The 24940-nt window shown below is 34.4% G+C and overlaps 1 protein-coding gene across 1 annotated transcript in view; it reads right to left on the bottom strand.

Annotated features, from left to right (window-relative positions):
- Window positions 1–662: 662 nt before the first annotated feature.
- Window positions 663–24940, bottom strand: part of RSBN1L (round spermatid basic protein 1 like) — a 65161-nt gene continuing 40883 nt past the window's right edge. The window contains exons 4-8 of the mRNA XM_024738090.1: window positions 14512–14649; window positions 12622–12764; window positions 9488–9655; window positions 4668–4776; window positions 663–4578 (exon numbers count right to left, since the gene is read on the bottom strand). Of these exons, the coding sequence (XP_024593858.1) occupies window positions 3937–4578; window positions 4668–4776; window positions 9488–9655; window positions 12622–12764; window positions 14512–14649 (1200 nt within the window). The 3' untranslated portion in view covers window positions 663–3936. The remainder of the gene's footprint in view (window positions 4579–4667; window positions 4777–9487; window positions 9656–12621; window positions 12765–14511; window positions 14650–24940) is intronic.

Genomic DNA, 24940 nt, shown 5'->3' with positions numbered 1-24940 from the left:
AAGACATCTCTGTTTTTAGGTTCCTTGTGCTTAACATTTTAGAAAGCTGTCACTCCCATCTGCAATATGCAGTGGGTTACAGGAAAAACTGAACAGAAAAGCCAGGACAGAGATTAAGGATGTTATACCTCTCCTGAGTTGTCCTCTTAATTTTCTTATCTGAGGTATATTGCCAGAGCCAATATCAAACAGAACTCTTCAATGAAACAGCACATTCTAAAACCAGTAAAATTTTGTTTACATATCAAAGTAGTTAAACAGAAGGAAGAAAGATTAAGAAACAGCTGTTCTACCACTCTAAAGATAAAACCCATCATGTCACTTTTTACCAGCCTAAAAGTATTTTGAAAACAATGGTACTTTTGTCCTCTCCTCCTGGGATAAAAATAGTCATATCTAGAGGGAAGGGAGGCAATTTACCATGCCATCCCAGCACTCATACCTTACTAGTTTAGCGACCTTGTTTAAGGTGATCTTTAATATTCTTCTCTGTTGGCATAAGTCAATTTTTGGTATTTTTAAGAGTAAAAACGATTTTCGGACTGGAATCACTTTCAAGATCTTATGGTTTCTGTTGAAGACAGAGACAAGAATTTTTAAATATGACAAGATGAAAGCAAAATGTCAAATATAAGAAAATAATTACAAAACATGGAAAAAGATTATGGTTATCAATTTTAGTATTTATTGAAAGGTGGAAGACAAAGAAAATTCCTCTCAAACTCCAAAAATAAATCCTGCACCTTTGCTAAAGATGCAAAATGAACTGAGATATTTGCTTTACATGACAATGAAACTATCCAAAAAATAACTGAATCCAAATTTACCAAAACAGTGCAAATCTATTATTTACAAAGATGATCTTACCTGCCATAAGTATTTGGGAAAAACCTATTTTACACTCAGGAACACTAATGAAATACCTTGAAGACTTAATCCAAGAAATAAAATATTTCCTACCCTCCATGACCACCCCCCCACCACAAAGTTAAAGAATGGATTAAAAATGAATATATGCGGAAACAAACAGTATTTCCAATAACCTTATACACATACACGCGCACAGGCACATGCACACACACACAGAGTGTTGTGCTAGATCAACCTAATCTTTATTTAAGGTCAACAGCTGTAGTGACAAAGACAATAATGAATATGGCTTTAGTAAAGTTTTCAACCAAATATCACAAATGCTTAATTCTTTTGATAGCTCACCAGCTAACCTGAGAATGGAATATATTACTTAGCTAAAAGGATATGAACAAAAATAATGAAAAAGAAAAAATTCACTGTAGCAGACACCACTGAGGTACCTTAGTTTTTTTTTTTTTTTTTGTAAAGGTCTGTATGGCAATTTAATAATTTACATAACAACTATTTATTCTATATAGTATAAGTTCACATAGAAACTGTATCTTAAGTGCTCCATTATTCTGGTCCAAGAAACTGGAAATAACAGAAAAAAAGTTGTGTTCAGATAAGAACTGGAATGTACTAACTAGGAAACCATTAATATAATACAATATTGAAATAAAAATTATTTGTATGTAACAAACATAGCCAACAACTTCTCAGATTGCATCTGAAGAGAATTTTTAAATTATAACCCATAAGACAGGAACATAAGCATTACTCAAGGTGACAAGGCTGTATCTTGAAATCTGTGTTCACTAACTTGTATTTCACCTCCACAGAGATGTATGCATTTTACAAAACAATTAAAATTTCAAAATATGGAGAAGGTTGACTATAGGTTATATAGGAAGCTACACTTAAAAGCAACCACTCTGGTTGTTTTAGGTATGTCTTTAAGTTAAAAGTTTAAGGCTCATATATTTTGCAGGGATACCCTAAAGATATTTTATTGCAGTATGGTCTCATGCATCTATGTGTATGACCCTGGAAAACTGGAGCTAAAACGAACCTTGTTAAATATGTTACCCTTCACTTAAAGAAAGAAAAACCTAAACATTTTTACCACATTCTCTCTCAATTTTCAATACTGGTTTGTTATAAACTTTTGTCTCCCTAAAAGGTAGGTGAAAATACATAAATTTAGCTAAAAATAGAAGATAAAGGTGGTGAGGAGCATGTTAAGTAATATATAAAACAAAAATCCCTATTTACATTTGCATGATTTATACTTGCCTTACGTCATGAAAATTCCTATGTTGCAAATATACTGATTTTCTACTAACCACTGAGATTTCCTTACAATATTTGCCTACCCTTTTAAACTGGAGGCCAGAAATGACATCAATGCTGCAGTTTATTTTTCCTGATGAAATGCCTCTGAGTAAGCTTCTCCCTGACCAGAGAGATAAGCAGTTTTATGGGTACCACAAATGAGGCTGGAGTAGAAACCACTCAAAGTGGAATAGCAACACTAGCTCAAAAGGCAGCACAAAGAACCCCATTTGAAAGTAATCAACCAAAGTATGAGCTCAGAAAAATACCAAATTCAAGTAAAAGAAAATAGATTTGCAACCAGCAGAGTTCCTAACATCAAAGCATACACTGAAGACATTTGTTTGACTTTTAATTACAGTAGTGGAAGCAATCTGAAATGGTGCTGAAGTCCATTATTGAAGAGATTTGTTTTAATCATCTTTAGCTAGGCACTGGCAATCCTGTTTCCTATCCCAATTTTACTTTCTAGAGCTTCTTTTGAAAAAAGAAAAAAATACTCTAAGTTGTTTACCTTGCTAGGGTAGGGAGAGGGATGCTTAGAAAGATGAGGTAACAGATCTTATTTTGTTAGTTATCTCTTTGTATATGGCAGTTGAGTCACTGCCCTTATTTTAATATTTTGTATTTGCCATATTTTCCTTCTGTTCCTCAAGAAAAATGTAATAGAGGATTTTAACTGCTCAGAATTAAACTTTCTGTAACTGAACATTTTTTCTCAGCTACTATTAGGTATAGTATGGGTGCTGATTAGTAAGAAAATTTTCTCAACTTCTTATTCCATACACTACAAAGAAAATTCATGTTATAGGGCTATATAATCAGGTCACATAACTTCATTAGTTAAAGGGTTAAATATCACTAACAGACCTTGTTTCTCCCAACTTATAAAATTGATTCTATTACCTAAGCTGCTCTCTTAATGTTGAATATAAATATTTAAAAATGTATTCCAGGGAGCATAGGAAGTTTCACATATTCATCTTATTCAGCAATTTAAGAAGTTATGCAAAATATGATAACATATATATATATTCCCATACATACACACACACATATAAATATGCTTTCATAACTGAATCTTGGTTTTAAAAATGCTTGCACAGTGTGGGGAATTTAAATATTCACAAGATTTGAATACATACATTTGCACTCCATTAGCACTCTAAGTGGATATACCAGCAGAAACATAATAGATCAAATAAATGATTTAACTGAATTGTCAGTTCGGTGGGGTTTTTTTGCAGACCCAACAGAAAACATATTATTATGAACCTTTATTAAGTGGCTCACATTTCAGTATAAATCACACTAAAAAGTTTTTTTAAAGCTATTTACACTACAGTGCTGACACATTTAAAATGAAGAAAAAATCGGTATAAATAAGCTCTATGGAAAAGCCTTAAATTGTCAAAAAAGAATTCTGGCTCATATTACAAAATATATATATATATATATATATATATATATATTTTAATGTCAGCTCTATTCTAAAACCTACAACTCCAACTCAAATGATTTTTTTAAAGACTCCTTTTGTTTAAACCTGCAATGTTTACAGTGCATCTAGCCCTAAGTGCTTTGATACTTCACAGTTATGGACAGGCACTGAGGAATGTTACAAAGCTACATAAACTATAATTTGTAACAGACTTGGGAGCAAGTTCTTGGCTTGCTTTCAGAATTCACGAATCTTTATTACATTATTAAGTTTAAGAAAAAAACCAATTTTAAATGGTATATACAAATTTAGCACAAAATGTTATCATCTTTTCTCTCTTGATTTGAATGTGTTGAACTATGTTGCCTTGTATCAACTAGACTTATGAGACTTCCAGGACACATTTCTTCCTTTAAATCTTTGTTGCTATTTTCAAATTTAGAGTCCACATCAATCTTAAATTCTGTAAATTGAACATGATCCAATTTTGCTTTAACATTCTTGCCATCCATATTATTTGGTGCTCCAGTCTTTTCAGGAATATAAACATTCACAGGTTCTTCCTTGATTCTTACAGTTGCAATAGGTTCATGTTTAATCTGCTGTAATTCATATTTAGAATGAAGTTTGTCTGAAAAAACAGAATCCAAGGAGGTTTTGCTTACAGCACAAATCATGTTGTCAGTGTGAGGTCCAAGAACTGATGATGTGGAATCTGGTGATGTGCATGTTTCATGAGTAACTGTGTTCTGAGCAGTGTCCTCCTCTGAGTGATATAACTTGAGACGAACATGCCATGCTAAACTGCATACAGCTGAAACTGTCTTGAACTGATGAACAACATTCCTTGGAATAAAATAAATGTCATTATCATACAGCTGAATCCTGGCATAGCGAATGCCTTCCCTCCTCAGTTGATTAAGTTTTGCATCATCAACCCACTGGACACACTAAAATAAAACAAAACAAAACAAGAAATACCAATAAGTCTTTTCCACAATAAAAATTAAATTGAAGATAATAATAGTTTAAAATATACCTGGGACAGTGGAGGTTCATGTAAATCTAACTGCATTCGTTGAACTACTTCTAAGAAATCTTCAGCATGAAAACAAATTACATCTTTGGTTATTCGGGGTTGATCAGGCCTAAAAAAGAACATGAGATAATGAAGAGTCTGCCATTAATGTTTCACTCTGCTAAGTCCTTATTAAATTCAAAGCAAAAAAAGTTTATGGTCAACACCAAAGTATTATCTTAGAAATGAACTGTAATTAGAATACCACTTTACATATTTAAACAAAGGGATAACACCATGAGTTTCAACCTAAATATGGATACAAACAACTCATTTTATTATTTACACACACACACACACACACACACACACACACACACACACACGCTTTGGTATAGCAGAGCAGAAACTTTATTCATTAATCAAGGAATGGAGAAGGGAGAGCTCATGCTCTAAAAACACCTTCTCCCTGAAGGGAGAAGAGTAAGGGAATTTTAAGGGGTAGGAGGCAGACATATCATCAGGGCTCTTGCAAAGGGGTGGAGATTTCCAGGAGCAGCCTCACCTCATTTTATTATAGCTATGTGTAACCATATTTTGCAAAATTAAATTGACCTGAATTGGTTAATTATGCAAATCAAAAAACTAAGTGTTTAGTCTTAAAGTTAAGACTTTAAAGTCTTTAATTTGTTGTCAATACTTCAACAAATTAAGTGCTAAATTAAAGATACTATGTAATATAAAATTTAGAGGTAAATATAGGGGAAAGGGAATACATTCTTTTAATACAGACATATATAACTGCAATGATACCAAAAATCCCTAAATAACTCCTAAAAATTAAGAGACATTCAATAGAAAAGTACTTATAAAAAATCCCCAAATTCTTCAATTAATTAAGAATATACAAATACATGTTTATAAAAGATGCTCAAAAATGGAGTTTGGAATAAAATCCCAAGAAACATAAATACCAACCCCCCCCCCAAATCATACCAAGGAAATCATAACCAAATTTTAAAAAAGCAGTGATAAAGAGAAAATCTAAAACTCATGCATCACATTAATATATAGGGAAAGAGGGTAAGAATGATTGCAGGCTTCTCATCAGAAACAATGCAAGCCAGAAGAGAGCACACTATCTTTAAAGTATTGAAAGAAAAAGTCAGTCTAGAATTCTATATCCCCCAAAATATCCTTAAGAAAGTGTGAAATAAAAACATTTTCAGACAAACAAAAACTGAGAGAATCTGTCACCAGAAGACCAGTACAACAAAGAATGTTAAAGAACTTCTTCAGGCTGAAGGAAAATGATATTTAGATGAAAATGCAGATCTATTCAAAGGAATGGATCTATTCAAAGTAATAGTAAATATGAAAGATATTTTATTCTCATCTTAAAAATCTCTTCAGAAATAATTCCTTAATGCCAAAGAAAGCAACATATTTGGGGGGATGGTTATAGCACACATAAAGCAAAATGTATTAATAATAATTAGCACAAAGGCCATAAATGGGAGCAGGGAGAGATGGCAGTATACCATTGAAAGTTCTTACACATTACATAGCAGGTATAATTTTATGTTTTTATAAGTTGGCATTATTTTTTCTTTTCATTTTGAAAATGTTTCAAAGTGTTTATTGCTAATATAGAGAATTAAAATATATACAAGTGACTTTTCAATGTTGTCTTATCTTGTGACTTAGATAAATTCTAATACTTCTTTTGTAGACTTAGAACTGTCTCTATACACAATTATTTTGTCTTACTCTAAGACCCTGTAATTCCATTTCTATGTATTTACTGAAATGAAATGAAATTTTATGTGCACACAAAGGCTTGAAAGGGAATGTTCCTAAGAGCTTTATTCATAAAAACCCCGAACTGGAAACAATTCAAATGTCTATCATCAGGTGAATGGATAAATCAATTGTGATGTATCTATACAATGACATACCACTCAGCAACACGAAGGAATGAACTACTAATACACATAACAATATAGATGAGTATCAAAAACACTATGCTGAGTGAAAGAAGTCAGGCAACATATGATACTATTTAAATGAGATTCTAGACTAGGCAATACTAACCTATAAAGACAGAAAATAGATTTATAGATGTCTGGTTCTGGGGTAAGAATGGGGGGAGATTAACTGCCAAGGTATATGAAGGAAACAAAATATTCTATATTTTAGTCGTGGTAATGGTAACATGGCTGTATAAATTTGTCAAAACACATCAAACTGTACACTTATAACAAGAGTGTGTATTACTGAATACAAATTATACTTCCATAGTTGATTTTTCAAAAAACTGGATCTCAAGAAGCAACCTGAAATACATAAATCTATGTGAATTCTATCTTCCTAATACTAAAAAGTGATATAAAATTCATCAACACTTCACAAGTCTATCTAGTTTAAGATTTCTTTGTAGTCTCAATCAATCCCAGTCCTTTATCTCAAATTGGTGTTAAGCCTGGCTCTAAGATAAAGTCAAGAATCTTGGACTTCCCTGGTGGCGCAGTGGTTAAGAATCTGCCTGCCAGTGCAGGGGACACGGGTTCAAGCCATGGTCTGGGAAGATCCCACACGCCATGGAGCAATGAGCCCGTGCGCCACAACTACTGAGCCTGTGCTCTAGAGCCGGTGAGCCACAACTACTGAAGCCTGCACGCCTAGAGCCCGTGATCCACAATAAGGGAAGCCACTGCAATGAGAAGCCCACATGCCGCAATGAAGAGAAGCCCCCGCTCAGGGCACCTAGAGAAAGCCTGTGTGCAGCAGCAAGACCCAACAGAGCCAAAAATAATAAATTAATTAATTAATTAATTAATGAAAAAAAGAATCTAATACTCTAATGTCTCCTTGAGAAAAAGAGCAGAACTCAAAACACTAAGATAAGGAGAACACTAAGAGAAAGCACCAATTTCCTTAGTATAGCTTAATTTAACAACAAGGAATAACAATAAAGGGATCATAGACCACGTCTGCATCAGAGCCATGAAACCCTCTTAAAGCATCAACCAAATTATTTTCTTACCATCTTTAATCCTAAGAGATTAAAGCAGCATTGGTATAGAAAGCAAACTGTATTTTACAATACTGAGAAAACTCAGAGCTAGCAACATCTCATTCCAAAATCTGTCTCAAATTAAATCTGGCCACCTAATATATTCATACTTTGGCAACAGTCTTTTTCACTGTGTAATTGTTAGCTTCAAGTGTTTTTTCATTCAGTAACTATTCATAGGGAACTATGATGGACCTGTGAAGGACAGGACACAATCTCTAACAACAAATAACATATAAAGTGGAGAAGCAAGCATAAACCAACAATAATTTAAAGGAGCTTAAGAGAGATTTAAACAAAGTTAAGGCTAAGAAGCAAGAATATTTATCTCTGAAAAAAAATGTAACTATATGGCTAACTTTAACAAATACTATCTATAAATCAGAGTTCACCCTAAATAAATTTTGATGCCACTCTTAAATCCTTTATACCAAACATTCAAGAAAAATCTCATTAATTTGAAACAGGGGGTTGTAATGATTTCCAAAGAGATAAATTTGCCTTTACTCTTTGACAAAATTAGTATTTTAAACCAGATTATGTTAGAAACTATATGGGACCAACCACAGATATTTGATAATTACCATTTAACTTAAACACAATTATAAATTATTATTATTGAATTATAAACTATTAATGTCATTTTCCTAAGGACCTCTTAGGGTTAGTTCAGTACTAGTTACTTTGTATATCTGAAATTGATAAAGCTTCATTTATGTTAAGAAAGAAGGTCAGTTTACAGTGGCCTCCCCATTCAGTATTAATTTATAAAATATTACTTTAAATTTTCCCTTTTGAACAAAGGGTCAATCTTGTATTCACAGCCCCTGAAAAAATTTCCTTGTACAGAAAATACAGGCAATATTTTTCACAACATCTTAGGAATCTATGCAACAATACTGACATTTTATACTTTCAGAATTAAAAACAGTTTCTTTTTACTTAGAAAGTTTTCTTACATACTTAGTATCTAATTCAACTGATTTAATAAGCAAAACAGCATATTCCATCTTAAGTTTCATACCCAAACAATACTCAATTTGAAAACAAAACCTAATTGAGCAAAGTTATCTTATAGTATAAATATAGCTTTGCTCTATGGGTTTTATCAATTTAATAAATGGAAATTTTTTTAACATATGGGATGACCACCTCTAAGTATATTGTCCATTTTCATTAAGAAAATTATCCATTTTTCTAATCTATCAAAAGAGTCAGTGAAACTTACAAGCAAAGCCAGAAAAAATTAATATAGTAAGGTAAACAAACACTTAGTAGATACCAAACCTTAGAAAGATAGCAAGTTAAAACAGTATCAAGAAAAAACACAAGAATCTAGAGTCAGTTCTGAAATCAGACTCAGCTCTACCACTTGTTAATTATACGACTATGACAACATTACTTGATAGTCCGGAGCCTCAGTCTCCCTTTTGTGCAATAAATACAGGCCTAAAAGTAGAGAAAATTAACTGAACATTTGTAAATGGGCATACAATAAGCACCAAGTGAACCTTAGGTTTTCCATTACCTTAGGTAAGACAACTGTTTTCAACTCTAGTCACGTAGGAAATTAAACTACTTCAGTCAAGCCCAAAAGATAAAATCTAGATTCTAGCAAATGAAAATCTTCTTTAGTACAATTATACAACTAGGATATCCAAATACAGGGGAAAATGAAACTTTTTCCCCCACAGTAAAAAGAATTACTGAAAAACTTCCCAAGAAAAATTTTAGAAGCCATTAAATAGCAGTAGTTAATATATACCACTCTCCACAGTGCACAGCCTTCAACACTCCAACAGCAGCTGTAGTCTGTCGTTCAAAACCTTGTCCTATATGATCTGCATGAGCTCTTGTTCTGTCTTCAAAGAGCATCTCACGAGGCTCACTAGTTCGAGGTAGGTACTGCAGGTTTTTTATCTCATTGGTAGTTCTGTTGAAACAAAATTATACATATAAAGAGACAGAGAGAGGCAGGCTTATGCATATTAAGGCTTAATTGCCTTCAAACATTTGTACTGATGTATTGACAGGTTTAACTTTTTAAACGCATTAATAGTTACAGAACACCTACTCTGTGTCAGGCACTATCTAAGCACTGGAGCTACTGAACAAGACAGTAGTGAATAAGACAGACAAGTTCCTTACTCTCGTAGGAGGTTATATTCTAGTGAGAGATAGACCAAAAAATAAACAGCAAGAAAACACTAGGCAATAAGTGCTTTCATAAAACATGCACGGTTTATTGGAGGTAAGGGGAAAAAAACACTTTAGCTCCACCCTGGAGGACAGACATCTCCCACTGGGCCTCTCCTCCACCGCTCACCTTCTAGAATCCATATGCATACAGAAGCTGCTGCCTACTTGGCCTCACTCACTGCAGAAACCCTCTCCAATTTTGCTGCAGAAGGGGAACTGGGTGAGAAGAATTTATTTTGGGAGTCATCATCTTATTTATCTCCCTGTATGATTTTTCTGTTGCTTCCAGAGACAAATCAGGATTGCCCCCATTATTTTTTCGTCTCATCCTAGTCTACCCCTAGGGTCACTCTTCCTTTTTGGTTCTCTAACTTCCCACCCTCAAACTCTACTACTTTACTACTCTTTGTGCACTCTTGTCTTACAGTTTTATATAAACTTTCACACAGACACACACACAATGCTTTAACATACTTTTTTGCTGTTTGTGATTAATGTTTTACAGGTATTAGAAAGCTAGATGATGATGTTGCTTTCTGTGGAAAGCTAACAGGCTTTCAAACCAAGTCTCGCCTCATTATACCACATTCTAATGAATTAAGACCTTATTAAAGCATTTGGCACAGTGCCTAGGGCACTGTTGTCATTAGTTGGTCAGACTATAACGTGATGTGAAATGACCACATATACCATGGATTGTAATCCCTGAGGATTACAAGTTCCTCAAGGGGCTGGTGAACTCCCTTAAATTACATGTAAAAGTCTGTATATATCTGCATTATTCTAGGGAGAGTCTTTCAGATTCTTAAAATGATTTGTAAATCCAAATTAAGAATCACTGAGATACACACCAAGTTTACCATTTACTACCAACTTAAAATTTAACTTGTAAAAATTTCATTGAACCAAAATTTATTTTTTAAACAGACACTCTGTTTAGGTGCTAGAGACACATTAGTAACAAGCACAACATTGTCCCTGCTCTCATATAACCTACATTTTACTCTATGACCATTTCTCCCTGTTGTTTTTTCTTCTTAAATTTATGACCAGTGAGACCATCTTTAGACATCTAAAAAAAGGATTATCTCCCCCAGGATCACCCACTCCATTCCCATCAATGTTACGCTAGTGTACATTCTTCTACACTTTTCTCTGTGCTTACATAAATATACTCTTATACATGTTTTTTTAATTTCTTTTCATAAAAACAGAATCATACTGGACATATACGCTACATTTTGCTCTTTTCAAGTACCATGGATATCCAGCTCAACAGACAAAATTTCATATTATGAAATTAACTATTTCACCACATTCTTTAACAGGAAGGTACCAAAATGTATTCAACCGTTCTCCTGTTAATGGACATTCAGACCATTTTAAAATTTATATCAATGTAATAGATGCTGCAATTAACATTCTTATACATTTACCTTTAGTGCTTTTATTTCTTGGGACAAGTTCCCAAAAGTAGGGGTCCTGGTTCAAGGAGTATACATATGTTAAACTTTATGAGCTATTTTAGATTACTTCTAAAAAATGATTACAGAAGCTCACCCATAGACCAATAATATATATTACCCTGTTTCCTCACGTACCTACCAACCAGCCTGTAATATACTCGCTCTGTTAATAATTTTTGCCAATGTAACAGGTGAAAATAATATCTCATAATTCTTTTAATATATATTTAATATACAATCGACTACCTGGGGCCTATTTTTCTATTGGGTTGTTCTACATTTTTCTTCTCAATTTAGAAATGCTCTTTGTATATTAACTTTAGTCTGTCACATGTTACAAATGCCAGTCTATCATAGTTTTGAACTTTGTTGTTGATGTCTTTTCTCTCACAAATAGTATTATCATTGTATCTTTTAATCTTTGCTTAGGAAGATCTCTCCTAAGCTTAAGCATTTTATTCTAATATTTTTATTTTTTATTTATTATGTTCAAATCCCTTACTTCTTATATAACATTGGGGTTATGGCTTTGTTTTCCTCCAAATGGACTCCCATTCATGCCAGCATTATTCATTAAATAAATTTTTCTTTTCCCACTTATCTCATTATTAAGTTCCCAATATACTTTGATCTGTTTGTGTACTCTATCGTATTCCAATGATCTTTTTGAGCTACATAGTACTTTTTAATATTGAGTAAGACAAGGCCCCCCCCTCATACTTACCTTCTTTTTCACAGCTTTCTAGACTGACTTTACTTATTCTTCCTTATGAACTTTAAAATTATTTTATCCAGTGCTGGAAGTGTTAGTCCATTTGTAATGCTAAAAATTCCAAAGGACTATCATTTTTGTCCAATCCAGAACACAGATCTAAACATTTGTTTAGATCTTATTCTATATCTTTCATAAGATGTTTCAGTTTTCTTAAAATGAATATTATTTAAATTTATTTCTGAATATTCATTAAATTTATTCCAAAACAGTTTATGTCTCTGTTGTGAATGATATTTTTTCCATTCCTAGTTACAATTTATTGTCATTTGCCTACCTTTTTCATGTTTTATTTATATTTGATACTTATAAGAAATTATATCAGCATGTGTAACCATTTTTGAACTTACATTTCAATTACACTCTAAATTTTCCCTTCCTTCTTCCTCCAAATTTCAACAATATACACATACCAATGTACAAATACCCATCCCCAGCAAAAAACATTTATATCCAACATACCTTTTCCTTTTGAAAGGTGACTTTGGCATATCAGCCACAGGGATCATTTGTTCTCCCGGGCGTACCCACATGATGGGACCATCATCACTATCTTTTCGACTCTCTAATTTTAGACTAGATAGTGTCCCCCATGGCAGTGTACACTAGAGGCAAATAATTACAGAGAAATTAATTATTTTTAAAATGTATCTTCAAATATACATTAAAGACTATTGTCCCCTTGACAAAATTTCATATATACATTTGAAATACATACCTATTTTAAATATATTCATATATATTCATAAATTTTCCTTCATAATATTCTATTCCAAACATAACAAGAGAGTAATTATTCTTGGATGGTTTTCCCCACTTCCCCAACCCTGCCAGAGGTATGACTCACTGTATTTATCATTTATTATTCTTCCTTCTACCAATATATGGGTCATATGATGTTAATTAGTTGGCAAAATAAGTGTCTTCCATGAGAATCTATAAAAATGAACAACTGAGTTTAAAAAATGGATACCTCAAAAAAAAATGGGGTGGGCCTTCCCTGGTGGCGCAGTGGTTGAGAGTCCGCCTGCCGATGCAGGGGACATGGGTTCAAGGCCACAACAGTGAGAGGCCTGCGTACCGCAAAAAAAAAAAAAGGGGGGGGGAGGGGGGATATACCTCTGATTAGTTATAATCAAAACCTAACAAAACAAAAAGGAAAACTAAACCAAAATCAAAATTTATTTGTGTAGTAGTTTCTTGAAAAGGTTGCTGGTCTAAAAGCAGGAATTAACATCTTTGAAAAGAAAAGAGAAATGACCAAGGGCCACTATCCATGGAATGGTGACAAAATGAGTATTTTTTTAAAAACCATACACCCTTTCCAAAAAGGGGAGCTTGTCAAATTAAATTTCTCCAGAAAGAATGCATTTAGCTCATTTGCTTTTAAAATTAAAATCTGAAACATAAATATTTAAATGATGGTGTTTTTAAAATAGCACTCAAAATAAGTGCAACCAAATTCCATGTCACTAGTTGGGTGAAACAGACAAGGAACCAAAGGTTTAAAAGGAACAAAAAAGGAAATAAAAGGGGCATGGAGTAGGGTGAAAAAGAAAAGTAAGAAAAAGATATATATACACATATAGACTAGAAAATTAAGCATGCAGAAGTGAAAAAAGAAGAGATGTTTAACAGACTATGTGGCAAATACTAGAGAAAAACTGATCTTGTCACATTTTTAGCTTTGAATTACTGATTAAATAACTGACCTAACTACATAGATCAGAGATTTTTCTCTCAATAGGAAAGCCCCAGCCGCCCATAAGAAGAAATATTTTCTGGAATGCAGAGACTGTTGGGGGAAAAAAAAACCAGAACAGAATCTGGCTAAAAATCATTTAAAGGGGCCTTAAAGCTGCATAGTTTAAATACCTTATTTTATGGATGAGGAAACTGAAGCCTAGAAAGTTTAAACGGCTTGCCCAACCTAGGTAGGATCTCGCAAGATTGAAATAGTTATACAACTTCCCAGGCCAGTTTTCCACAAACCCAAACTGCCACTCCCTTGTCCTGAACGCTTTAATTTAGTAGACATCCTTCCTGTACCTCTTAAATCCTCTGGCACTCAGTTTATAAAAAGCTGATAAACGGATGGAACTTATTTTCCTAAAGTGGCAGCTACAGGCAGGTGTTATTTTCTGGTCCACCACTTAGCTTTGCCATTAAAATTAGTACCTGAGAAGTCACACACACAACACTACACAAGAATTACTTCTACTTTGTCATCTCTTCCTTATAATTCAAATGAAATCAAAGTTTTTATAATTCTGAAACAGCCATGATCTGTTATCACTAGTAGCATGAAAGTAACTCCCACAACTTAGACTGCTTGATATTGTTTTCTCTTACTTTTAAAAATGGTGAATCTTCCAACATGTCAAGGAACTCAGGGAAGTAATCTCCCACTTCTTCATCTACTGCTCCCACCAAGCTGATCTGTCGCATTGGGCCAGCTCTATAAGTACCGTGAGAATACGTTCTTTTTACCTGAAGGATATGGAGTTAATTAAGTTAAACATAAGATAATGCCTGTTATCACTGGATAACACTAAATTATGTTGTCTGAAAATATTAGAACATAATGTGTGGCAAGCAAAACAACAAAAAAAAAGCCTTTCACAAACAGTAAAAAAAATAAGGCACTTAAAAAAAAAGAAAAGATCAGCACAAAATCAAGCTATTTTACCTTCTCTAGCTATTCCTACACACTGCTTATGAAAATACAGTTGAGATAAACAGCGTAATTCCAGACAACTAACTATAATTTCTCCTTATAACAGAGCAGTTTATTATTTGATCTACAGTGCCATTGAAATTATATTCAGAAGTTCCTGTACCTATATTTTCCTAAATGGTTCATATCTTTTTGTCAGAATTTTCAAAAGTAGACCCTCTGAAAACGTTGCATTTAACCATCACCAGTAGTTTGTATGTCCAAAAGGCCACCAGGAATGATCTTAGCATGTTAACTAGGATCCAGTTTACATTTTTCTGATGAAAATCTACTAGAGCTTGAGAACCAAAAGTCCTAGGTCCCAAATCTGTCTACCTTTGCTATCTACCAGCTATGTGACCTCCAGAAATCACTTAAATTCCTTGAGTTTGAGTTTCCTTAACCGGAAAGATTTACCTCGGATTGCTAAAGAAAACAGTAATTGTACAGTGTGAGCAAATGGGTATCATTTGAATATCAACCAAAATAAAACAACCTATATACCTCAAGGATCACTGGTACCTAAGTTTTCAAAAGCACATTTAAATCTTGCAAAGAAACCTCATATACTAACAGTAGTAAACAAGAGTATTTTTAAAGCAAAACAACTTCTTTTCATAAACAAACTTCAAGCAAAATCCTAATTATTTTTTTCTCTGGATCAGCCTTTATGGCCACTAACTGTAGGGAAATTACATTGTCTCAGTTTGCCTGGGTCTATCCCAGTTTTAAAATGGAAAGTCCCGTACCAGACAAACCCAGATGGATGAGCTTTCATCACATCAGGGACACAGACTCTAAAATATTTTCATATCACAAGGTGAATTCCCACAATTGCAGCTGATATAGATAGTATTCTGTATCAATGTATTTAAGCCCCCACCCACAACAAAAACATGACAATAAAAGTTCTATCGTAATAGAACATTTGAGAATTTTATTTTTTAGCATAATAAGCAAAACAGCATAACAATGATACGTTAATTCCTTAATAAATTTACCAGAATTACAAGGTTAAGTTTTCATGCACTATCACAAATTCACTTCTCAGAACCATAAAACCTTGCTCCAATCCCCAAGTTACAAAAAAAAGTTGGGGTCTGTGTCCCCATTTTGTACTCATGATCTGACCTTTTTCTTCTCTCCCAAAAGTTCCTAGCATCTCCAATACTGAGAGAGCTAAAAGTTAAAATCTGACTCTACAGTAATATTTAGACTTCAGATGTTTAGATATCCTAAGAGTACTACAACAGGAAAATTAGTCATCACTATGCATTTCTGTAATGCAGTCTAACAAAGCTAAAAATATCAAGTTGAAATTTAGCAAATTTATAAGAACTGATATCAATTCTGTTGTGTGACTCTGAGCTTGTGGCTTCAGTTTTGGATCTGCAAATGGTCATATGTGTTTTTGAGAGACCTCAAGACCATTCAGTGAAATCAAACACCTTCTATTGTAAAACACAAATTTACAAGTGCTTTGAAATATTCATTTGACTTACAAGTCACATTAGGTAATATTTCCACTTCACACAAATAAGTAAATTTTCTGTGCCTCAATCTTCTCTGTCTTGTTTAAACTTAGATGACTCATCTAAATCGTTAACCAGTTCTAACAAAGCCAGAATCAAGAAAGTCTTTGCCATCCAGCTGGTTCATTCTACTACATCAACTAAATAATTTGGGCAGTGACTCAATTATCAACATCAACAAGGATCAGCTGAATAATTTGGACAGTGACTCAATTATCAACTAAATAATTAGGGCAGGGAGGAATGTTCAGGGAGGGAATCCTTCCAAAGTACTAAGCACAACTGAATTTATGAGCTCTCGCAAAGAAATGGGTACTTTAAACATACTTTTAAAGCAAAAGGCAAACGCATATATGATCTACTGGACTCTTTTTTTCCAAGGGAGTATGTGCAAGAACTAAATACATGCATACAAAAGATACACCAATAAAGAAAGAATGCTCTTTAATATGAATGTTAGGATTTGGGAGTCAGAGACAATCTACTCTGAGGAAATGTAAAGTCTGAAATTATAACAGTTTATTTAATAGGCAAAAACATGAAATAACTCATTTCTCAAATAACTGAAATAGATTTTGGAGTTCTACATAGTGGTTGCCATGCAATTCAAATAACTACTTCCATTCTAAAAAAAAAAAAACAAAAACCCTACTATAACAGTATTTAACTATAGAGAAGGGATAAATACAATTAATAATCAAAAAAACAGAACTAGTAGGACTTCCCTGGTGGCGCAGCGGTTAAGATTGCTCGCTCCCAATGCAGGGGGCCTGGGTTCGATCCCTGGTCAGGGAACTAGATCCCACATGCATGCCACAACTAAGAGTTTGCATGCCACAACTAAGGAGCCCGCCTGCTGCAACTAAGGAGGAGGCGAACCGCAACTAAGGAGCCCTCAAGCCGCAACTAAAGGAGCCTGCGTGCCACAGCTAAGACCCGACACAACCAAATAAATAAATATTAAAAAAAAAAAACACCAGAACTAGTTATTAACAAGTTTAACATTCAGCCCTCTTAGAGTAAAATTTCTGTGTTTAAATGTTAAGTAAAAACATGTATCGTTTAGTAACAGAAAAAATAAGTAAAGCTTCTTGGGTGGTAATATTAAAGACAAATGACTTATAACTTAAGTAGTTAACTAACTTTGATTTAACCAGATGTTGCTGTTTTAGGTTGGAATGATCATTTCACTGATTGAAGAGAACATTACTGACCTAGCCATATCATTTCATTCAAATTACTCCTTTACATTAATTTCCAAGTTTACAAATGTTGTTCTTTGTTTACAAGTAAAATAAAACACATCTAAATATTAGAAATTTTAACACAATAGACTAAATTAAAACAAATTTGACTTTTCCTCCTCTCCTATGTCTATTTTGAGGCTACCTAAAAGGAGGCTATATCTTTTGATGATTTTTTTTAAAGTATACCCTATTAAAATTCATAACTATTTCAAAGGATATTCGGGAGAAACTGAATTTTAAAGAGTAAAGTAATACAGACTCTATTTGTTGGATTATAACCTTAAATATGGTATTTGAATCTTCATAGTTCTGGTCACCTCATGGCAAAATACATATATACTATATGTAAATTCACTTAAACACATAATTTGCTATAATAAAATAAAAGCACAATTCTCTCCCCTTTTCACCAAAATGTGCTACAACTGTAAAGTACATTCTGTTTGTCCACTATTAAAACCACAGATAGGGAATTCCCTGGCGGTCCAGTGATTAGGACTCCACGCTCTTTCACTGGCAAGGGCCCGGGTTCAATCCCTGGCCGGGAAACTAAGATCTCGCAAGCCACGCAGTGCAGGGGAAAAAAAACCAAAAAAACACACAACACAGATATATTCCACTAAGTATGGTCTCTATATAAATTACATATACTTAGCTATCAGGTTTAAAACAAAACAGCAATTTTCTTCTAAGACATTCATTCTTCAAATATTAAAGATAAGAATCTGATGACTCAATAGGATGGATATAAATAAATTTAAAACTAAATTTAAAAAATTAGGGCTTCCCTGGTGGCGCAGTGGTTGAGGGTCCGCCTGCCGATGCAGGGGACGCGGGTTCGTGCTGAGGCCCGCGTACCGCAAAAAAAAAAAAAAAAATTAAATTAAATTAATCAAAATCTTAGCTTGTGAAAGTAATCTGAATTTTAAAATACAGTATAACTCAATTAAAAAACGGGCAGACATGAATAGACACTTTTCCAAAGAAGACATACAGATGGCCAACAGGCACATGAAAAGATGCTCAACATCACTAATCATCAGGTAAATGCAAATCAAAACCACAATGAAATATCACCTCACACTCGTTAAAATGGCTATCATCAAAAAGATCAAAAATAACAAATGTTGGAAAGGATGTGAAGGGAACCCCTGTACACTGTTGATGGGAATGTAAATTGGTACAGCCGCTATGGAGAACAGTATAGAGTTTCCTCAAAAAACTAAGAACAGGGCTTCCCAGGTGGCGCAGCGGTTGGGAGTCTGCCTGCCGATGCAGGGGACATGGGTTCGTTCCCCAGTCTGGGAGGATCCCATGTGCCGCGGAGCCGCTGGACCCGTGAGCCATGGCCGCTGGGCCTGTGCGTCCGGAGCCTGTGCTCCTCAGCGGGAGAGGCTGCAGCGGTGAGGCCCGCGTACCGCAAAAAACAACAACAACAACAAAAAACAAACAACAAAAAAACTAAAAACAGAACTACCATACGATCCAGCAATTTCACTCCTAGGTATATATCTGAAGAAAATGAGAACACTAATTCAAAAAGATATATGCACCCCAATGTTCATAGCAGCATTATTTACAATGGCCAAGATATAAAAGCAATCCAAGTGTCCAACAACAGATGAATGGATAACAAAGATGTGGTATAGGGCTTCCCTGATGGCGTAGCCAAAAGTAAAAAAAAAAAAATAAAAAAAAAAAAAAAAAAAAAACAGGACCAGGACAGAACAAAATCAAAAAGGACCTATACTATACAAGTAATCATTAGGGATTAAAAAAATGGCCATAAATTCACATATTGAGGAGAGTAAACAATTAATGAATATTATGTAAAAGCAGAAGACAACAGATTCACAGGATGAGTTAAAAAAAAAAAGATGTGGTATATACATACAATGGAATACTATTTAGCCATAAAAAAGAATGAAATTTTGCTATTTGCAACAACATGGATGGACCTGGAGAATATTATGCTAAGTGAAATAAGTCAGACAAAGAAAGATTAATACTGTGTATTATTACTTATATATGGAATCTAAAAAGTAAAATGAATGAATATAACAAAAGAGAAACAGACTCACAGATATAGAAACAAACTAGTGGTTACCTGTACGGAGGGGGACGGGGAATGGGGGAGGAGGGAGGAGCAAGACAGGGGCAGGGAGTTAAGAAGTACAAACTACTATGTATGTATAAAATAAATAAGGTACAAGGATATAATGTACAGCACAGGGAATATAGCCAATATTTTTTAACAACTTTATATGGAGTATAATCTATAAAAATTCTGACCTTGTCACCTAAAACTAATATATTATAAATCAACTATCCCCCAATTAAAATAAACAAACACACTGTAATGTAACTTTTAATTACATACCATTTAATACAACTTTCTAGATTAATAACCCAATACCTGAAACATATACTAAATCAGTTTGAACCATTAATTTAATGTTTCAAAAATGGAAAACGACACATAACAATGTATTCAAATTCAAAAAGTATATACTTCTTGATGAACCATATAGATACATCTTAAGTTGGTAAAAAAAATTATAAGAATATAATCCACACACTTTTCACAAAAAAGTAAATAGTACACCTTTTATTATGCGATACCTATTATATGGCAATATTATATAGCAAATAATCCAGTTTTCTCTATTACATGGAATAAAAGTAAATCTATAATAATCATAAGGAAAAAAGCCTCAATTCTCCAAAAATAATCTATCCAACAATTACAACTCAAAAGCAGTGGGATGGGAGAAGGAAACATTACTGCGCCATTACTGTCACAAAGGCCATGATTCACAGAAGGATACTCTTCTTACATATATGTTTCTACACTAGGCATATATGTTCTTCTTACATATATGTTCTACACTAGGCATAATGTTCTTCTTACATATATGTTCTACACTAGGCATAATTCTAACTAACATCTAAAATCATAAAGGATAAGAAACCACAAGTTTAGAAGAGGAAGGAGGGGCAAGAGGTAAGCACAGCTGCAGCTCCCCTAGGTCATCAATATTATAATATCATAATGACAAGCCTAGACTGAAAATAAAAGAGATAAGTTATGTTGTATATGCTCAGGAAAAGGATAAATCTTGGTCCTTACAACTGTATGCTTCCATTATCTAGAAAAACCACTAATCTGGAAAATCTCACATCCTGATGACGCTTGACGTGAAATTACTGTATTTGCTTCAGTAAACATTCATCACACTATCAGTTTTCTGATGCAGTTAAAAAATTAAATTGGAAATACCAAAAAATGTCACTGCTTTAAAACATACCCTATATGCTTCCTAAAAGGGAAATGTAGAGTTACAAAGAGGACACATATTGTTCCTCCCAATTTAGGTATACTTCTCAAAAAACACAATAAAAGACAGAAATGATACTTATTCATATATTTGCAAAAGCTGTTGACAGATGTAACATTTTTAATCTAAACCTCCCCTGGAGTCTCCCTACCCAGCAAAAACCCTACCACCACCATGACTGTATTTTCACATTTCCCTTCATTTATTCTCTATCTGGAGAGCAGGAAATAAAAGACTTCTTGAACCCTCTGCCAGTAAGTGTCAATAACAAAATCTCAGAAGCTTTGGTTAATGGGAAAAGAACTGTTACATCACGTTTAAACTAAACCCTATTCATTTTTCTTTACGTAAATAATCTTTAAAAAACAAAAACACAACCTTATGATTCTGAGTTTGGCTTGCTAAAAAGAAAAAAGTAGCCTTTATGACAGGAAATACATTGCCAAAAGTAAATCTATAAGTCTCAATACTGCTTTCTCTTATTTTACTTATAAAAACTGCTGCAACAAGGGAAGCAAATATGGACACATGTAATTCAAAAAACCATGAGGCATGACTCACTTGAAATAATGCTGTTTCCCAAAATGTATTCCCTGATATGTCAGTCCCTGAAGAGAGGATTCTATAGTCCAGTAAGTTTGGAAAACTCTTCCTGTTTGAGAGGTTCACCACACACTATTAAAGGCTAGGTTCTGAGAAGTCGCACAGTAAACAAACATAACTTATTTGGCCCAGTATTAGACAAACTATTTTGACTTCAAAACCTGTTTTTCTTATTTACTTGTTTTCTTTTAGTGTACCTATCAACATCCCAAGATAGTAAAAATTCCACAGAATACGTTATAAATACTTTATACTTTATACAGTATAGTTATCCATAATAAATATAGAAGATATTATAGATGCTTCTAGCTAGTATCATCATTAATGCAAAGAAAACACAAAAACAGGACAGTTATTACAGCAAAAAATTGAGGGGGTGAGGGCAGAAGAGGCTATTGGTTCAATTCTGGTGAGCTTTTTGGTGGGGGAGGGCAAGAGGAAAGAAGGGAGTCTCGTATTTTAAAAAACAAGACCAGCTCACCACATTCCTACTGAGGCAATCTGAACATCTAACAAAAATATGTGTGCCACAAGGGGGAGCCATTCCCCATCACATCTGGCATATCCTTTCAAATTAAAACATATAACAAGAAATAACATATAATCAACATTTCAAAAATATCCATGTAACTATAACTAAAATAAGAATAAAATTGTTATTAATCATTTTTAAACTAGTACAAAAAGGAAAAAGTCTCTCAATTAGAACATCTGGTACCTGCTATAACAGATCAGTTCAAAAGCATTCAAGGAGGACATGACAAGCACAACTGGTCAAAATGAAAATTCAGTACAAAGGCTGGCAGTGGTCAAAGATGGTATGTCAAATCATCTTTACTGGCCTAGCATGGTGAATGACCCATGAATTCAATAAATGTTAGTTCTCTCCCCTCATTTTGCAGAGAGGCAAGGCTAACAGATCCGACCAGATTTAATAACTGTTTCACTATTAAAATATTAGCCATTTAATTATGAGTTAACACTTGACATAAATTATTTGCTACAAGCAACTCAGAACCAGGCTAAAATAAAAAATAAGATTTAGAGTTTGGGGGAGGGAAAAGGGTGATTAGAAGATAATTGCCCCAGTTTTCATATTCTCACAGTTCTTACTACAGAGTTTGGAGTGCATGCTGATTAAATATTGTATGGCAAGACAGAAATCTCAATTGTTTCTTGACAGATAAAACTCCTGTCTTACTTGCCTTTCTGTTTCCCTACCATCAAAGGCACAGGAGAACGATCAATGTCCAAATGAGTATTTGAAGAAAATAGAGATGGCAGAAAAACTAAGACAGATGTGGATGAGTTCAAATGGCTAAAAACTCTTCCCAAGCATGTATGCTCACTTCTGAGCAATGTTACTGTGTCACTCCTATCATCAAGAAGTGAATCTGGGTTTGGCCTCATGACTTCCTTTGGCCAATGGGACATCAGCAAACACAAAACAAGCAGAGGCTTGCCCCCTCTTTCTGCTCTATTTACCCTGCAACTATCAACATGTGTACAAGCCCAGGCTAACCTGCTAAATGATGAGAAAAATGTGATTATCGCCCCAATCGACATTGCACCAAACCGCCAGACAAATAAGCAAGGTCTCCTAAGACCAACTGACCAGCAAACCATCAGACATGGTTGAGGCCATGCCGCCCACAGCTGAGCTGACAAAGACTGTCCAGAGAGTCCAACAGATTGTGAGAAAAATCTTTAAGCCACTTAGTTTTGAGGGTTTCGGTTTGATTTGCAGCAAAATAACTGATATAGATATGTTACAAACTTTCTACAAAAATCCATTTCTATTCTCAAATAGAATTTTATTTCATACAGTTTGTTTGATATTATACCACTAACATCAGAAAAATGACATGACCTATAAGACAATATATAATTCTACCACGTCTTCAGATTCTTCAGGCAATCGGCAGGGATATAGATGAAGACGAAATATAGAATTATGCAAGTAAAAAGAATTCCAAAATCAAAGAACAGGATGTCTTGATCCTTTTGTCAGTATTGTGTATGTGCATGTGCACGTGCATGTGTGTTAACATATATATACCCATACACACACAAAAAAATCTCAAGTTAACATGTTTCAAGGATAAAGGCTAAACAAATGCAAAAATGAATTTCTGTGACAACTACAGAGTATTATCACAAAGAAAAGCATTATCACTATAAAGATCATAGAAACAGCTACATCTTACCTATACTGTCCTCTTTTAGTTTCTACAGAATTTAGGGCAAATTCTTTTCGCTGCTCTGGTTTTAATTAAACAAACAACCAAACAAAACTGGTCTGCAGAAAACAACTTCCTCAGTCTTCTAAGCTCTTAAAAAAACAAGCAAAGTAAAAATCCAGTTTGGGGAAACATCAAATGACCAGTTCAGGAAAGCTTTTCGCTAGATACTCCTCTTCATACCATAGGAATGGCTGGATCTGGAGGATACTGAGGTAAAGGCACATGGACCGTGCACAGGCAGCTTCCTGCCACGAAATCTAAAGCTGCAGAACTAAAAGCAGTCCTTTGGCTTCCCTGGTGGCACAGTGGTTAAGAATCCAGCTGCCAATGCAGGGGACAGGGTTCGAGCCCTGGTCCGGGAAGATCCCACATGCCGCGGAGCAGCTAAGCCCATGCACCACAACTACTGAGCCTGCACTCTAGAGCCCGCGAGCCACAACTACTGAGCCCGTGTGCCACAAAGACTGAAACCCACACGTCTAGAGCCCATGCTCCACAAGAAGAAGCCACCGCAATGAGAAGCCTGTGCACCACAACAGAGTAGTCCCCGCTCACCACAACTAGGGAGCAGCAGCGAAGACCCAACACAGCCTAATTAATTAATTATTTAAAAGCAGTCCTTGCAGATCACATAGATAGGGGGCCAGAGCCACAACTGGTAACAAAGAGGATGCATCTGCCTAGAGTTCCCTCTGTGCCATACGTATTATCCAAGAACCCTAAGAGGTAATGGCAACTAGGGTAGGTGGCACTTCAAGGACTTGAGACCCACAACCTAGCCACACACTGGCATGATTAACAAGTCCCAGCATCACGTATTTAATAAAAGGAAGCATGGTTTTCATGTTGTACACACTGCATAAATTAGGATGAAAATTATCATTTAATAAAAAATTAATAATTCCTAACCTTAAAAGCTATCTGAAAAGCAAATGTAAGTATTGTGACGTTTAAAAGATGATGGAAATAACTTGCATAGTATGGCAGCAGAAAGTTTATGATACAGTGGAAACAAATCACATTGGAAGTCAAGAGGCCTACCATAAAACCTAGCACTTAGCAGACATAATAAATGAAAAACAAATGAATGATCTAATACCAA

Source organism: Neophocaena asiaeorientalis, unplaced genomic scaffold (assembly GCF_003031525.2).
Source record: "Neophocaena asiaeorientalis asiaeorientalis breed wild unplaced genomic scaffold, Neophocaena_asiaeorientalis_V1.1 scaffold170, whole genome shotgun sequence".
Classification (NCBI taxonomy): Eukaryota; Metazoa; Chordata; class Mammalia; order Artiodactyla; family Phocoenidae; genus Neophocaena; species Neophocaena asiaeorientalis.
Note: the sequence above shows the minus strand (reverse complement) of the source record. Positions and strands in the feature narration are given on the sequence as shown.